This window comes from Dipodomys ordii, unplaced genomic scaffold, assembly GCF_000151885.1.
Source record: "Dipodomys ordii isolate 6190 unplaced genomic scaffold, Dord_2.0 Scaffold36, whole genome shotgun sequence".
NCBI classification, from domain to species: Eukaryota; Metazoa; Chordata; class Mammalia; order Rodentia; family Heteromyidae; genus Dipodomys; species Dipodomys ordii.
This window is the reverse complement of record NW_012267252.1, coordinates 14,823,485-14,840,909: the sequence shown is the minus strand read 5'-3', so window position 1 is coordinate 14,840,909 and position 17,425 is coordinate 14,823,485. Positions and strand designations below refer to the sequence as shown.

General features: G+C 41.9%; 1 protein-coding gene across 5 annotated transcripts in view; it reads left to right on the top strand.

The window, feature by feature from the left end:
• Positions 1–17,425, top strand: part of Ablim1 (actin binding LIM protein 1) — a 255,586-nt gene that overhangs the window by 199,265 nt on the left and 38,896 nt on the right. For all 5 annotated transcript variants that reach the window (XM_013017713.1, XM_013017716.1, XM_013017714.1 and 2 more), the window contains exons 7-8: positions 8,399–8,486; positions 11,638–11,696. In XM_013017713.1, the coding sequence (XP_012873167.1) occupies positions 8,399–8,486; positions 11,638–11,696 (147 nt within the window). The remainder of the gene's footprint in view (positions 1–8,398; positions 8,487–11,637; positions 11,697–17,425) is intronic.

Here is a 17,425-nt window from a genome sequence, read left to right as displayed (position 1 = left end):
GACAGACAGACAGACAGACAGACAGACAGATAGATAGATAGATAGATAGATAGATAGATAGATAGATAGATAGATAGATAGATAGATAGGTAGATAGATAGGTAGATAGATAGGTAGATAGATAGATCAGCTGAAAATGACTAACTGGATCTGTCCTGGAAGGATGTGTACATTTACAGATAGCATTTGTTGTAGTACCATTGAGTACTTGTGAACATCCAACAGATATTCACCCTGGGATCTTGTACTTTTCATTTGTTATACTCATGAAGACAAAGGAGTTGTTGCTCTGTCTCTTAGATTTTGAGCAGGTGGCCAAAGGGAAGCAGAGCAATTGGAGCTTTTTATTTCTCTCTGAACTACTTTGTGCCTCCTTTAGAAAAACACTCTGCCACCCTTCCTCTGACACAGTGTATGTATGGAGCATCCGTAAGCTCCGGGGCTGCGGTGGGCAAGGCAGTAAGGCTACAGGATGTTCTCATCTGTGTTGGTTGGCTTTGCACAGACTTGTAACATGTCCTCTGGGCTTTGTGAAAGCTGCCTGGGTAGACTGATTTATTCACTTTTGCCCAGGATACAAATTGCAGGCCAAGGCACACCCTCATGATCCTGCCTGTTCATGCTGCTGCATCAGGAGAAAAGCCTGGAATGAATGAGTGTTCAGCTGGGAGATCAAGCTTGGCCAGTTGTAGTGGGAATCTCTCCCACTTCAGGGGAGAAAAACCCAGCTGCAAAATGGCTGCATCAGCCAGAGCCCTCAGCCTAGTGAGAAGCAGACTGGGCACTGCTCCTGCCATCTTAGCAGTATCTCTTTGTTCCTCCCTTTGGCTTCCTAATTAAGTTTTAGTCCACCCAGACTGGCATTTTCTCAGTTCCTGGGAATCTACATAGACTCATTTTGGTGCCTACACAAAGGAAAAAGGCCAGGCGCTAGTTGCTCATGCCTATAATCAGCTACTCAGGAAGCTTAGAGCTTAGGGCCACAGTTCAAAGCTAACCTAGGCAGGAAAGTCTAGGAAACTCTTAGCTCCAACTAATCAGAAAAAAAAGCTGGAAGTGGAGGTGTGGCTCAAGTGGTAGAGTAGCAGCCTTGATCAGAAAAGCGAAAGGACAGTGTCTAAGACCTGAGTTCAAGTCCTAATACCAACACACACACACACACACACACACACACACACACACACACACACACACACACACACACGCTTATTTTGAGCCACACAATGAAGGGTGTTTCTTATGTAACACCCAAGTAAAAGGGTGTAAAGTTAAAAACTCCAACCTCTGAGTATTCCCATGTGTTTAACCAGAATTGTATTTGGGAGTCTTGGGGACCAACCAGTAAGCAATTTATTCCTTAGGGTTTTTTAAGCATGAGTCAGATTGGATCCTTAAAAGCTCCTACAAACCTAGAAAGGTAGGTTTGTAGTTTCCTTGGTTGTAGAATACATCCATAAAGCATCTAGCTCATAGGGCTGTTGTGAGACAAGTCACTGCAAGTATCTGATACTGTGCTGGCACAGAGCAAGGTCTTCTGGGACTGCAGCCTACCATGGCTGGGTTAATGTAGAGTCAAGAGCCTTACCTCTTGTCTGGTCATCAGTGGCTCACACCAGTAATCTGGAGAAACAAAAGCCAATCCAGACAAGAAGTCTATGAAACTCTCATCTCCAAAGTAACCGAAACTAGCCCCCCCCCAAAAAAAGAAAAACTTAAACAGGCAGGATGCATGACTCAAGTGTTAGAATACCCACCAGGAGCAAGCAAGCTGAACAACTCAGGACACAAAGTTAAATCCTAGTACTAGAAAACAAAAACAAAAACAACTAACAGAAAAGAACCCTTTGAATCTCCAGTGACAATGTATGTGGCCATTTTTTTCAACCATTGAGACTGGTGGGTCATAATTTTCCTTGTGGTCTAAGAAGGTCTCATTACCACAAACTTGCTTGGGGTCATTTAGGTGGAAAGGTTTTGATCCATTGTTTTTAAATCACCCTCTTCTCCAAGGGGGACTTCGGCAAGTCTTTCCTGAAGCAGTCAGGACACACTCTATAAAGGACAAAGGTCAACTTCAAGGGTTCCCTTCAGGAATAGGGAATTCTGAGAGGAGAAGAAGAGGAGGTTAGAAAGAAGGGAACAAGGACCATTTGCCATCAGAAGCTAAGTGGATTAACTGTGCAGGGATGGGCTCTCTAACCACACGTATTCACTCTACTCCCAGGAGCCTATTCAGTTAAGTGTGGGGCTTAGTCTAGGCTTCAGCCTTACTCCTGGGTGTCAGCCAGCACAGAGTCATTGGCTAAGCTCCATTCTCCATCAATAATGCCCTTTCTCTCTCTAACTGGCCATTCACCCTACTCAGTGGCTGGGTAGCAGTATAGGGTTTCACAAAGAAATACAGAATTTCATATCTGAATGGGAGTCTAGATTGTCCAGTCTAGCACTTCACACTTTCAGATAAGGGCACTGGGGCTCTCTCTGGGGCTCTCTGGAGACAGTAAATAAGGACATATTTGCGACCCTGTGGGTAAGAAGTTAAGGACCCCAAACCCCATGATAGAAATCTTGGAGCACTTTCCTTGTACCCCATGTCCACAAGGAATCCAGAATTCATTTCTATTCCTCCAGACAATGGGTTCCATCAAAAATCTGATGATTTATTTTAAATTTTTGCCTCAAAATAGGTGTCATTTCCCTAGAATTGCATATTCAAGTTTACACTTCCAATTAGAGGTTAACCAAACAATATTAATAATCACCAGCATCTGATTTAATCTGTGCTATTAAAGAAAGCGGTATTTACCACTCTGAATGTGTAGGCTCATTATGAAAACTCAGCTAAAATAAGCTAATTGTTTGTGGAGTTTAATGCCAGAATATCTTTTTTTAGTGTGCATTTTAAAAAATCTATGAAAATGAGGGCTGGAGGATGTTGCTCAAGTGGTGGAGCACCCGTCTAGCTTGCAAGAGGCCTGGAGTTCAAATCCTAGTATTACCAAAAAATAAGTGAATTAAATTAATATGTGAAGATATCAAAATGCAACTGTAAGGTTTGTAAGTAGCAGGTACGGAGATGGTGGAGAATAATCATGCCGCGTCTCTGGTGAGCCCTTGAGTCTGACCTCTCAGACTCAAGCATAGCTAGACTGGGAGGTTGTATGCCTCAAGCCAAGGGTCAGGTAAACCAAGGCTCAGGCAACCTACCTGCCGCACAAAGCTGTGCAAGTTTGCAGTTAATCTCCAAGATGAATTGCATTTATGATCTATTTCTTAGATGAGCATGGCTTAGCTTTTCATTTGACTCCTGATCTAAAATAAGTTCTGATGCTTAAAAAAAAAAAGCCTTCAGTTGAAAGGATTTTGATTTAGCCCTGTCCAGGTTTTTGGTTTGTTTACATGGGACTAGGTGTCTGTGTTCAGCTCTGATACTTTCCTGTGAAAGTGTCAGATACTTTCCTGTGATACTTTGTCTGTGAGCTGTCACAGACATCTATGGAAGGAGAAATAAAACCAGAGTAACTCACCCATGAGGGGAGGGGCTGCCTGGACCTTGAGTTCCTGACCTCCTGGCCCCGCAGGCCTGCACTGTTCTAGAAAAGCTCCAGTGACGCTGAATTTCTTGACATGACATGATTTGTTTAGCACTTGGGATGGAACAAGCACTGAAGTCTTCTTTCTTAGTGGTTTTTCTGCTGCTGCTGCCACATGTCCCTGTCACATGGGGCCTTGACATGGCTTCTATCCATCTGTATGACAGTTCACACACACACACACACACACACTTATATCTGTGCCTAGGAAAGGGCATGATGGGAGGGGCCTTTCACCAGCAGCCCAGACCACACTGAAGGCCTTCTTACGTGCTTGGTCCTTGGACCGCCCATGGGCTGAGTTATTAGATTGTTGTTCCTGTCATTATTACCACTAATTACTCTTAATTTAACAACACCATGAGGTAGTTCCAGCAGTAGGGTACCATCTGGTTATTAGCTGTGGTACTAGTGAGCCAGTGAGTGTGGCACATGCACCCTGCATCAGACTTGTAGGATGCTATCCAGGTCCCATCACTTCTAATGGTGTGGCCATGAACCTGGTGTGGATCAAGTGGTAGAGTGCCATGAGTTAAAAAGCCAAGTGAGAATATGAAGCCCCAAGTTCAAGCCCCAGTACCAACACACACACACACTACAAAGTTCCAAGAATTGGCCATTTTCCCAAGGTCATATTTTCAGTACAGTCTGGGGTGAAAACTCAAGTTCAGTTGTCATGACTCCAAGAGACAGACTTTCTCTTTTTGCTTTTTATTCTCTTCTTACATAGTAACATGAAAATACATTATTAGCTGGGCACCGGTGGTTCACACCTGTAATCCTAGCTGCTCAGGAGGTTGAGATCTGAGGATCACGGTTCAAAGCCAGCCCGGGCAGAGGTTCTTATCTCCAATAAATTACTCAAAAAGCCAAAAGTGGCACTGTGGCTCAAGTGGTAGTGCGCTCGCCTTGAGCTGAAGAGCTGAGGGACAACGCCCAAACCCAGAGTTCAAGCCCATGACCGACAAAAACAACAACAACAAAACAAAAACAAAAATGTTCTTGATGTGAAACAGTGATACAAAGAGAGGTGTCTTTGTAGCTCCAATCTCTCTACAGAAGTATAGTGTATATTCTTCCTATCTTCTCCATGAAGGGCACAGGTATAAGGTCAATATATACATATAACACATATACATGAAATAATTAATAATGGGAGTGTCAGCCTAGAGGATGAGCAAAAGTGTTAAAACACTTAACATGGTACCAGGCTACAAGTTTAATCAGTCTTCTCCTCCAGTAAGTGAAATTATTCACCCATTTCATAGATGTGGAAGCTGCAGGTCATGAATTTGTCACCACACAGACCCAAAGAATGCTGGGTTTGAATCTAGTCAGACTTGCCCCGTGCCTCCACACTTGGGCCAGAATTTTATGTGACTAACAGGCATTATTTTTCTGTTGGATTTTTTTTCTATTGTAATGTTTGAATAGTTTTGAATTCTTTTCATCTGAGTATGTAAAGTTTAATTCATTCTTTTATTAGCTACATATTTTTCAATGTCTTATTTAACTTCTTCCTGATTTGAATTGCTGTTTCTTTGTTCTTTGCTGTGATAAGTAAGACAGTAGTAAATACCTTTAGTACATTCACTCTTGTGCATGTATGTAAGAGACACCATAAATAGCTTCCTAGAATTAGAATTGTGGGTCAGAGTGTATGTGCATACTAAATTTTAACAGACATTGTCAGTTTCCCTTTCAGGAAGGAATCTGGTCACCAACAGTGTGTGAGAAACCCTTCTTGCTCACAATAATCATGTTTTTATTTTTGCCAGTTTAATGAACAAAAAAAAAACCTTTTTTTTCTAAACTGTATTTTCCTGAGTCTGAGAAGGGGATGAATAAATTGTTTGGATCATAAATGTTTTTTCATTATACATATTCTGAACATGTCACTGAATAACCCTTTGACTGAAATATGTGGGAAAAACCTATTATTCCTCATTTTGTGTCTGGAGATTTTTCATTTTTGTACACAGATTTGTCTTTGTTGTTTCTAGGTTGTACCTTGCTTCATATATTCCACCTCTCCCACATTATTTTAATCTTCTATATTAGTTTTCTAATAGTTCTGTAATTTGATAGCTTATTTATAAAATTACAGAAAATTTAATTTCTTTATTTTTTTATTGTGAACATACTGTACAGAGGGGTTACAATTACATGGGCAAGATAATGAGTACATTTCTTATCAAGCATTGTAGCCTCCTCCTTTGTTTCCCCTTCCCATCCCTTCCCATCCTCCCCCACCCCCTCCACCCAATCCTCCCGCCCCCCCCAATGTTGTAAAGTTCGTTTTTGACGTAACGACTTGTACTTCTCATTGTTGCGATGGGTCCACCTGTATCCCTATTTAAACGATTTATTTTGGCTTTGTAAATTCTCTGAAATTTATTTTTATATAGGCTGAGTTAGGGATCTATATATACCTTTTTCTAAATGAAGAACTGATTGTCAAATCATCTGTCATTTCATTTGAAATATTACCCTTAGGGTCAACTAAATTCTGCATATTTGCCTGTACATCTGGTTCCTCTCTTCTCCATTGATTTATTATTTTTTTACTCTTATAGTGGTGTTGGCATACTTTAATTATTTTAGTCCTAGAATAAATTTTATATTAGAAGGGGAAAGTTCCCTCTCATTACTGCTCTCTTTGTGAAAAAATACCTTTGCATTTTGATGCTTTTGTTTTCTTCTTTTTGAACTTAACTTACAGTCTTCAAGGTCTATACAAGGAGATGATTGGAGATGTATTGCATTAATAGATTTTAGATAAATTAATATTTCTTTACAATATTTAATTTCTCCATCCAGAAATACTGCCTATTGCTATTTAATATCCATCAGCTGAGTTCTATAATTTTCTTTATATAGTTCTGGCAGTAGGAAGGAAGTTTACTAGTTATTATTATCATTTGGGCCCTATTGTCTCATTACCTTTATTTAATTTTTCATTACTAAAGAATGATAAACCGTGGGGGTTTTAGGTCAATGTCTTATGTAACCACTTGACTTGAACCCTTTTATTGGTGATCTTTGTAATTGTTTTTCTTGACTTATCACATTGGCTGTCACCCAGACACCTCTAATGTTTCAAACTAAATACAGTGAGTATACTTTAGCAGCAGCTTGAAGAAATTTCTTTCCATTTCTAGTTCACTGAGGGTGTGCTCCCCCCCCCCCCCCAAGCCACACCAGATTCCTTTCATTTATATTAACCTTCAGAAACCAGAGACTGTCTACCTGGGAAGGCAGCAGTGACATCCTAGTGAAGCCAGCCTGCTTGAGAATTAGTAAAATTGTCTTCTGTTTTTAAAACTCACATTTAGGCCTAGATGTTTGTGGGCAGAAGCTACTGATATTTTTCTATACTTCTCTTACCATTCAAACTCTTACACCAACATCACAAAGAAAAAATAACTTTAGGAGATAAGTAAAAAAGTAGCAGATAAGTACAAGCCCATAATGAATCAAAATTTCTGGCAGATCCCCTTGAAAAGATATTGTTTCATTTAAGTAACTAGGCTGAGCACCATGTAATGCTCTGGTGGTTAAGGAGCTTTTGTAGTTTCTACAGAGAGTGTGAGAAAGGAACCATGACCAGACCTGACTTCCCGTTGTGGTTTCACAGGGGTACAGGAGCAGGAAGCAGCTGCTTTGAACTTTTTCTCAGCACTACCCTTGCATGCCATTAGTGCAAAAGAAATATTGTCACACTAGACTGGCAAAGTTGATTTCATTGCAGAGTACATTTGATTATTTTTAGTTGGTGATGATTTTATTTTTTAGTAAGTTCTGAAGGAAAAGCTTTTGCTTTTGTTAAGCTTGCGTTGACTAATGTGATATGGCACTTGTCTAGAAAATTATCCCTGTGTCCAGTGACACTTTGCTTTGGGGAAGTCAACACCTGCTGTGGTGGCATCTGTCATATTTAGGAATGTGAGATGCCAGAGAATAATGCAACACCACCTCAATAAAATGCCTCCTTAAGAAAACTTAATAAAAGACATTGGTTAAAAAAATGTTGTAAGTAGTATAGGAGAGATTTTCGAGCTGGTAGCCTGGCTCAAATAGTAGAGCATCTACCTAGCTAATTTAAACCCCAGTACTGCCAGAGAGTGAGAAAGAAAAAGGGAGGGGAGGATGTGAATTTCTTCTGATATAAAAGCTGTAATGAACCGGGTGCCAGTGGCTCATACCTATAATCCTAGCTACCCAGGAGGTGGAGATCTGAAGGCCTTCATTTGAATGCAGCCTAAGAAAACAAATCTAGGAAATGAGCAAAAAAGCCAAATTAGAGAGTGAAGCCCTGGATTCAATTCAAACTTTACTACGGGGTTTTCTTGCCTTAATATAGGTTGGTTAGATTTTATTTTCTGATTGTTTAACCAAGAAAGCAAGACATTAAATGCAGGGATCATTCATCTTTATTGGTTTAGTGTAGAATGCAACATAAATCCAGATGCTACTGTCTTAAGGTGGATTCTTGGGGACAGACCCATCTCAGGCTTGCAAAGTATATAGCAGGCAGCCATCCAGGAAAGCCCAGGTTAACTAGTAGTGGAAGTCAGAACTGCCGAGACACCCAGCAGCCTCATCACATTGGGCGTGAACAGCAAGTCTTTGTGCCCCTCCCATTCCAGGGAGGTTGACTTTGATTTGGATTGTATGGGAAGTTTGGTCCACCGCATGATTATTTTTCCTTTCTTGGTATCATCTTTTCAGAATCCCCTAGTCCAGGAAAAAAAATCTGGGAGGCGCGACAAGGACTAGACTAAATGTCCCCTTTTCTTTCACAGGCAGGTGACAAGCATTATCACCCCAGCTGTGCACGATGCAGCAGATGCAACCAGATGTTCACAGAAGGAGAGGAAATGTATCTTCAAGGTGAGACTCTCAAGTGTGCAGTGAGGTTTTCACCAGTTGGGGAAAAAGAAAAACATTGCAATGTTTGTCAGATTGTTTTGAGAGGAGGTGGCGGGTGTTTTATTAGCTGCAAGGCTACCCAAATCCAACATGAAAGTGGCCAAAAATTATCTCACATCCACATTCATCAGCCAAGCAATTGACACACTGGCGTGGAGCCCCTGAGCTGTTAATGAAAGACTGAATTGTGTTGCTTGCTTGGAAAGGATGGATAACATGTGAAGTTGGATGCTGGGCTTGAGGGTGCAGGGCAGGGAAGAGGCGTTGGGAATGAAGCCCAGCAATTCCTCCTCTCCAACTCTCCCCAGAAACGTGTTTGGGAAATCAAAGATCAAAAGAAAGAAAACACTTCTAAAAGCCTTGCTGATTTGATGGCTACTTTAGATTGTCCCCCCTCCCTCCCCTTTACAAGCCTTTGAGCAGTATTATCTAAAAGTCTGTAAGCTTGCCCTTCTCTGGGGTTGCAAAAAAAATAAGGTTTTATGTGTGAGGAGTTGCATCACACACTAAGATTTCATCCCACTAAGATGACATACTTTCTACTGAGACAGAGAATGAGAGGGACCACACCCAAATCTCTAAAACACAAATGAAGAAGTTTCTGGTGACAGTGAAGTCCGTTCCAGGGAGACATTTGATTTTTCCTTATTGAAAATAATTTTGAGGAATGTTCCTCACATAAAACCATAATGAGCCTTTATCTCCTCTAAAATTCCAGAACTTCCCCCAGGAAGCTTTAGATAGTGGATTCTCTTTTAGGCTAAATGGCACCATCTGTGCAAGCGTTTTGACTATTTTTAGTTGGGGAAAAGAGTCACTAATTAGACAAAGGTTTATCGTAGAGCCATCAAGGACTGTGAGAATGGTTGATCGGTTGATCATTGGGTTCTGGTAATTAATTACTGGGTCTCATTCCTTTGCATGTCATTTCTCTTTCCACAACACACTGTGTAATTTTAATGAAGGGTTTGCTTTGACATCAATTTGTGTGTGTGTGTGTGTGTGTGTGTGTGCGCGCACGCGCGCGTGCATGCGCAACTAAGAAAAGTCTATAGAAGCAGCCTTGGCTGCTCACTTCTTTGAAAATGTGGATGAGTTAAGTGGTAGCCAAGGTCCTTTTAGCTTTAGCTTAATCACTATAAGACTGTGAGGAGACTCATCACTAAACATTGAAGAGCCCCAGAAAGACAAATGGCTTGTCTTGGTGGTCTCATGAGGACTTCGGAGGATACATTTTTCCCTAGGACAGGCTATCCCTTGGCAGTGGCAATAGGTATCACTTAGAATTTTTCTACCCAAAGCAGATTTTTTTAAAGATATATTTTTTAATATATCTTTAAATAGCTGTACAAAGGAATTTCAATTCAACCTATCAATTTTGAGTACAATGCATCTTGATCAGTGACACCCCAGATTGATTGTTCCTGTGGCCTCCAGAGCTGCTCGTAGACTTTCATGTCTGCTGCAGCACTCACAAAGCAGGCATCCGAGTGCACATCGCCTTGTATCAAGCAGGAGCGGAGATTTTCAGCATTCACATTGGTTCTGGAAGCTGTTAATCTATATGATTGCAGGGAGAGCTAGTTGGTAAGTACTGTGCTCATATATGGGTTTGTACAGATGTGAGGAGAGGCAGAGAACCCAAAGGAATGAACACTTAGAGACTCAGAGGGGTTTCGAGCCATGCACACAGTACTTCATAAGATGGGCTTTGTTCAGGGGCATGGGATGGTTCTGCACCTCTTTCAGAACTGGACACCTCCGTCTCCTAGTGCCTTCACTTGTTTGGAGGGTCTGAGCTTCCGATGACAAGGTTGACTGTGCACAGACCCCGTGCTCTGGCCAGTGCCTCCTGTTCCATAGCACCTTCCAGCAAATGCTTCTGGCCTGGACCTGACCCCTTCACTATCCACATTAAGAGATTTCCTGTGCTTTGTAGTCAGCCTTTGAGTTAGGGCTGAAGGGGCCTGTAGGTATGTCTGGTTTTGATTTGCTTTTTTTTTTTTTGAATCTGTGTGAAACAAGATAGAAATGATGGAATATATATATATATATATATATATATATATATACATATTCCTTGTTATAAATGTGATAGTATTTTAGTTTATTAGTATAAACAAATAGTTAATGTGGTAATTTTTCCACTACACACAGGTTGCTGCTTAAAGAGATAAGGGCTAAATCCTGACATATTGAAAGCCTAATGCTTCTGCTTCTGCTTCTGCTGTATTTAGACCAGTAGTAACTCATGCTAGCTGAGGCTCTAAGCGTTCATTCCTTTGGGTTCTCTGCCTCTCCCCACATCTGTACAAACCTGTATGTGAGCACAATACTTACCAACTAGTTCTCCCTGCAGCCATACAGATAACATATATTACACATGTGGTCTTTCAAAATCATAAAGAAGGTATTGGATTCTTAAGAGCTTTCTATTGAGGTTGTTTTGCTTAATTCTGTGATGCTGGTACCAAAGTACATCAAAATGTCTCATAGTCCAAGAGAGAGTGACTGTTGACCCAGGAACAGGAACTCACAGAAATACTTACTTTTTCTAGTTTAAAAGCCAAGATTTCTTTTAGTTAATTAAAAGGTTTATAATGAGGCTTTAATCTTTCTACCAATTATTTTGAGTTCCCATTTGTGAGCTGCTAGAGAACTGGGTCACTGAGAAATTGAGTTTGGGTTCTAGATTTATGACAACTAAATTGCTTGGTTGTTTTGACGTTATAGAAAGTTGACTTTTGTCCCTAACATTAACGTAGATTGTAATAAGCACTTAGACATTGTTTTTAAAGGATAATAATATGGCTTTAAAAAGAAGGGAAAAAAGACTCGGTCTGGACTTAACTATCTCTTCCATTAAAATACTTTTGTTTTAGTTAGTTAGTGATCTCTGTGATGCAGAATTTTTCTCTTCAAAGAACAAGCTCAGGCTGGACAATGAAAACTCACCTGTAGTGGGAAGGTATTTGATTTCAGTGTCATGATGCTCTGACTCTTTCCCACCATGGAGAGAGAGGAATGTGAGCCACTCTGGGAAATCTGTTGAATAGGCCTATGGCTTCTTTTCGCTTGCTCTACTTTTGAACAGTGAATTTGTCTTTTCTAGGTTCCACTGTTTGGCATCCCGACTGTAAACAGTCTACCAAGACAGAGGAAAAACTGCGGGTAAGAAAACCATCAGAACCATGATGCCAATGGCATTTGAGCCCATAAACTTAATAGTCACTAATTATCAGAACTAGGCTTTGGGTGAAATTACCTTCTACTGCCTTTCTTTTCTCTCCTGATACCAAACCAAGTACCAAGATCATTTGGCCAGCAAAGAGATTTTTTTTCCTACCTTGAATTGGTCATTGTGGGGTTTGTTCCAAATAGTTGTGTTAGACAAAGTAAGCCTTGCCTTACTGGTCAGCTTCTTAGGAAAGCAATAATGGGAAAAGTCTATACAGATGGGGAACAAATGATCATCAAGCAACGTCTGGAGACATCCGTGCTAGAGGTTTCTGGATTTTGTCCATGATGCACCAACTCCAACCCCAACTCTGCATTTAGCACTCAGTTCTTGGGATATTGGATTGGCCTCTCAAATCCAATTTACCAGAGTGGCCTCTAGTTCCAAAAAAATAGTTGTTAGTCAGATACAACCTTAGGGAAAAACAATGATTCATCTTACATGTCCCTTGGTCAATGTTCAAAAATGTCTCCAAGGGGCAACCCCAGTATTTTACCTGGGCTAGGGACTTTTTTCCCAGAGTGATAATCAGACTTAATTCCAGTCCCTCTGCGTAGCTAACTTAGTGGTACCCAAGGAAAACCTGGAGTTCAACTTCATTCCACTAGCGGTCTCCATGAGAAAGAGTCTGACAGCACCATAGCCTGTTCAGTTTCATGGAGGGATGGCTTGCCTTCAGAGAAAGGATGATCAGATGTTCAGGTGCCTTTACCAGCCACCTCACGAAACACAGCTGTTATTTCCAAGTGTCGTTTCCTTATTTTCTTCATTGAAACGCATGCATGCAAGGGAGCTGCCCACCCCCTTCGACTATATCCATGATTTAGATGTGGAGAGGTAGACACCTTACCATTTGGATATTTTAGAAACTTGTTCCTTGCCTGCGACCTACACAAAAGAAGTTCTCTTAGAATTCTCTTAGTTTTTATGAGCAGGATTTCAGGAGAAGAAAGAAATTCTTTAGCCCAGAATTATCAAGCAAAGATGGGAAATGACAAAGGAGCAATTTGTCCACCTATCTTGGGATGTTTTGATCTCTGTCTGACATATACTTGAGGGTATACACGAATGCCTTCCAAGTCCAGCCACCAGACGGGCTAGAGACTCTGGGAATTTTGCCAAATCATGGATACTTGAGCAGTTGATTATCTTTATAAAATATGGGGACATTGAAGAAACTACTTCTTGGCACTTTTGTACTAAAAATTGTAAAGCCTACCTTATAGCTTGTGGCCACTGCTGAGAAGCCACCCAGATAGAAAATTTTTGAATAATCAAAAATAAGTTCAAATAAAAAATAATTCAAAAATAAATTTTTGAATAATCACTTTTTTACTTCATCCTCCAATGAAACTTTTGGGGGGGGACAAAGAAAGGATGCTAATGAGGCCAGAATGAAAGGGAGGTGCATCTTTTCTCTACCCAGCTAGCTATGACGGTTTGTGGATTATGTTTCTTGAGTGATTTTCAAAAGAGAAAAGAAGAATTAACACTCTCAATCGCGTCTTAATGGAACTCTCTGGAGAAGCTTGTGAAAACAACTAGAGAAATATTTCACTTATTCTGGTGAAGAGGAGTTCTTGTTATGTTCCTTTTGTAAGTCTTCCAAATAATTCCAGAGCTCTTCTCCTACTGCTGTATATGACTAGGGGAGAAAGCTGAGTCCTGGGCTCTCTGTCTTCCAGAAGCCCTGTAGCAAAGAATAGGCTGAACCTCAGAGCAAAGAGATCGATGCCAGCAGGGTTTACAGGGGCATAAGCTTTGAGTGGAAGAAGAAATCTCTCTTCAGGGTGTGTCTGCATGTCGCACATCTTTTGCCTTTCGTTGCTTGTCACATGACGGCAGTTTCCATAGCAAAATGAAAATGTTTTAAGAATCTCTCAGCGACCCCACTGAGTAATCCACATTCTTGATACTTAAGAACTCAAGGGGCGTTTCTCACAACAAATCCATAAGCACGCCTCTCACTTGGCTCCACTGGTTTCTTATTCCGTATACAAGAAACATGTTGAGTCAGAAGAAAAGGTTGTCATGGGACTTGGGGCATCGTTAAATATACTATAATCTGAAGACTTTTAACATGGTCCCCACACTGGCATTCCAAAATGGCACATGGATGTCAGCTAAAGGAATATCACTTACTTGTTTGCTCTCAAATTCATTTTCCCCTCAAATGTCCTATTTGTTAGAGTATTTCATTTCTGAATAAGGATTTTTTTTTTAGTTGTTGTTGTTTATTCTTTGCTTCTCTCATGTTTCATGACAGCCACCAAACATTCATCGCTCCTCATCCGATTTCTTTTATCCCAAAAGTCTGATTCGCCGCACAGGACGGTCCCCGTGTCTGCAGGTTGGCGCTGTGTCCCGGCCGAGGCTCAGAGCCCCTGTCCTGGGCGCAAGCTTCCGTGGCTTCATCCCTCCCCCCACCCTCCCCTGGCTGCTTTTCTCTGTGTAACTTCTCCAGCTCCCACAGACGCTTTCCTCACCCCACCAGCACCCCTCACCCTCTGACTCAAGCTGCTTTTTTTCCTCTGATTGATGTTTTCCTTCAGAGCAATGGCTGAACGCATTGACTTGATTAAAGCCAGCATGTGGGAAGCTGCCATTTGGTCCTGTGTTCCCACATCACATCGGTTCCTTAACAGATGTTGTTTGCCGCGCTCCCAAGGGTGATGCTGGACTGGGCACACTTGTAGAGGAAGAAAGGACAGATAAAGAATGATACAATGTCACAGGAGTATATGACAGGTCATATAGATTGTGTCCTTTGGAATGTGTGGGGAGAGAAAGGAAGGTCTCAGGATCACTTCTTGCAAGAAAAGCAGTGTTAGGGTTGAGTTTGAAAGAGTGGTTGGGATTTGAACATGTGTAGAGGAGGAGAAGGGGTGGGTGTGATTTCCCCAGCTTGGAGCTGGGGAAAGAGTGGTTTGGCTGGAGAGAGGACGAGAGAAGGAAAGCAGGTGCCACCTTGGGGAGGCCAGGATTTCCCTGTGTTCTGCTAGCAGTTCCTGTGAGGCAGTTCATCTTCCTCCCATTTTCCTGATGGGGAGACGGAAGCTATGGCCATCACAGCTAGGAAACCTCCCCAGAGCCTCCCACCAGTAGGCAGAAGAGCTCAGACTGGAAGCCACAAGTCATCTTCTTTTCCACTCTGCCACCAGAGGGGCAGTGAATGGAAAAACCTACATCACCAGAAAGAGCCTTAACTGTCGCTGAGGCCCTCGTCAGGGGCCGCTGATGAAGTAAGAGGAGGAGAACAGACTGACTTCCCAGGGTGCCTTCCAAGAGCAGGACAGGGACTCAGTGACACCCCAGGAACAGGCAAGCAGCATTCCCCAAGCTGTCCAATGATGGCCCAGACAAAGCCCATGCTATCTGTTCTCTGCCTCATCTTCTTTCTGAGCCTGCCAGGACCGTGCTAGGGTTGAGACCGGTTCAGGTTTCTATCTATTTCTACATTTACGTCTTTCTTTAAGTGATCTGAACATAGAAGTACAAGGGCTGAGAGTGGAACTCAGTGGTAGAGCATTTGCCTAACATATGCAAGGTCCTGGGTTTAATCCCCAGAACTAGAAAAAAAAAGAAGTACGGAATTTTAGAGAGGAAAGAACCCTTATACAGGTTAGCCCTGGAGTTAATTCATCTGTAGAATAAAATCACGCAAATGAGTAGCATGACCAGGACAGCATAGGTAATAAGCCACAAGAGGGCTACCTCAGGGGGCTCTAAGTCCAGGTCTCTCTGGAGGGCACTGCACAGGTGCTGGGTGACACTCCAGCTTGGATGGTATAGGGTCTTCATTCTGTTTTAAAGCTCAGCCCTAGCAGCAAAACTCCCACAACCTCACAGAGACAAAATGGAAGTCTCATACACACAAGGAGCAGCTAACGTGGTTCCTCTTTCTAAGGATGCTGCTTCTACTTGGCTTGCACGATCGACTTGGCTTTTTCAATAGTCTTACTTTCCAGTGGTACATTCTGAACCCCATTAGTGTCATATGTCACTCCCAGGCTCTAGCCAAGTAATACGTTGTTATGACTTAGAGAAAAGTACCATCATCAAGTGTGATTTTGTTTTGGTTGTTGTTTACTTCAGACCCTCAAATTTAATAAACTTGGAGGAAGGAGGGAAGGGAGGGAGAATCTGTTTTTAATAACTTCTCTCTTCCTCGCCTGTTCAAAAGGGACATCTGATTCCCATTATCCAGCCATAATTATCAATGAAGTCAACTTTAGCCCCTCACAGAGAGCTGTAAACAGCTTGGGTCCTGGCAGAGGAATTGTGCCGTGTGTCAAGGTCGCCCTTCCCCAGTGGAGATGAGGGAGGGGGATGGCTCACCCCGTCTCTGAAGGGACACGCAGACTCCAAACCCATGGAGTTCTGGAGTCTCAGGTGCTTTCATCCGTCAAGTGCTCTGACCATTCGCATCCTATAGAGTTTGTCTGGGCACCTTCGGGGACTAGGTGAACTCACACCTCTCCTGGCAGGCACAGTCATTCTCTGTGCTCCGGAAATAAGTCCTTATAAGTGTTGTGGAGGGGAAAAAAAACATTAAATTTTGTGGACTAGAAGTCATTTGATTATGTATTCAGAAATTGGCTTCAGTAGCTTCCATCTGTAATCCCAGCTACTCCAGAGGAAGAGGATAGGAGGGAGGATCATGTCTCAAGGCCAACTAAGGCAAAAATAAAAGTTAGTGAGACCCTCTTCTCAACAACGACAACAAAAAGTATGGTGAGTAATGTGTAATTTGATCTATGCAGGAGCCTGGGCAAGTGCAGGAAACATCTGAAGAACTAAAGCAAAAAAGGCTAGAGTTGTGGCTCAAGTGGTAGAGCACTTGCCTAGTAAGCAAGAGACCTTGAGTTCAAACCCGAGTACTACAAAAAAAAAAAAAAAAGAATAAAGTCATTACCTTCTTTCCCCTGAACTACAGGTCAAAGAAGAAGATAAAAATAGAGTTACATAAGCAAAACATAATCTGGTTTCACTCCTGGAAGAGGTTTATGTGAATAGCAAAGATTTTTGTCTAATAGGTGAAACTCAGTACTGAGCATGATTCATTCATTGTAGACCCAAGCACATGGAATTCCCAGGACCAAGTTTGTTATACTCAGGAGTGGGCCACTTGCTTCCATTCTAAAAAAAGAGGTGTTTTTTTTTTTCCTGTTAAACTTTGAGGCTAAGGCATGAATTGGCTGACTTACAAAATGAGCATGAGTGTTTTCTCTTTTGGAACTAACATTCACCAGTGATAATATATGCTCCTCTAAGTCCATCACGTAGCAAACAAGTGCCATTAGGTTTGGAACTGTGGTACACACTGCCTTCTTTCTGGAGATGGTCTCCTTAAGTTCGGGAGGCCGTCAGATGTAGAGGGGGCTAGATTTATACGGGGAAGACTGAGACTTTTCAACCAGAGCCAGGGCCGGAACTATTTGTGTAACTACCTGCAGACAAAGGATGTGTCACAGAGGGGTCTCCTGTTCTTCATTCCAAACACAGATTCTTTTTTTAAAGTTTTTATAAAGGAGTGGTAACGCCACTTCGTACTTACCTTGAATGTGTGCAGACTTTAAAAGTTATTCCTTCTTCTGCAGCTGTTACCACCACCTTGTCTGGTAAACTCCAGAAAAAACCCAAGGCAGGTACTGTCAGCATC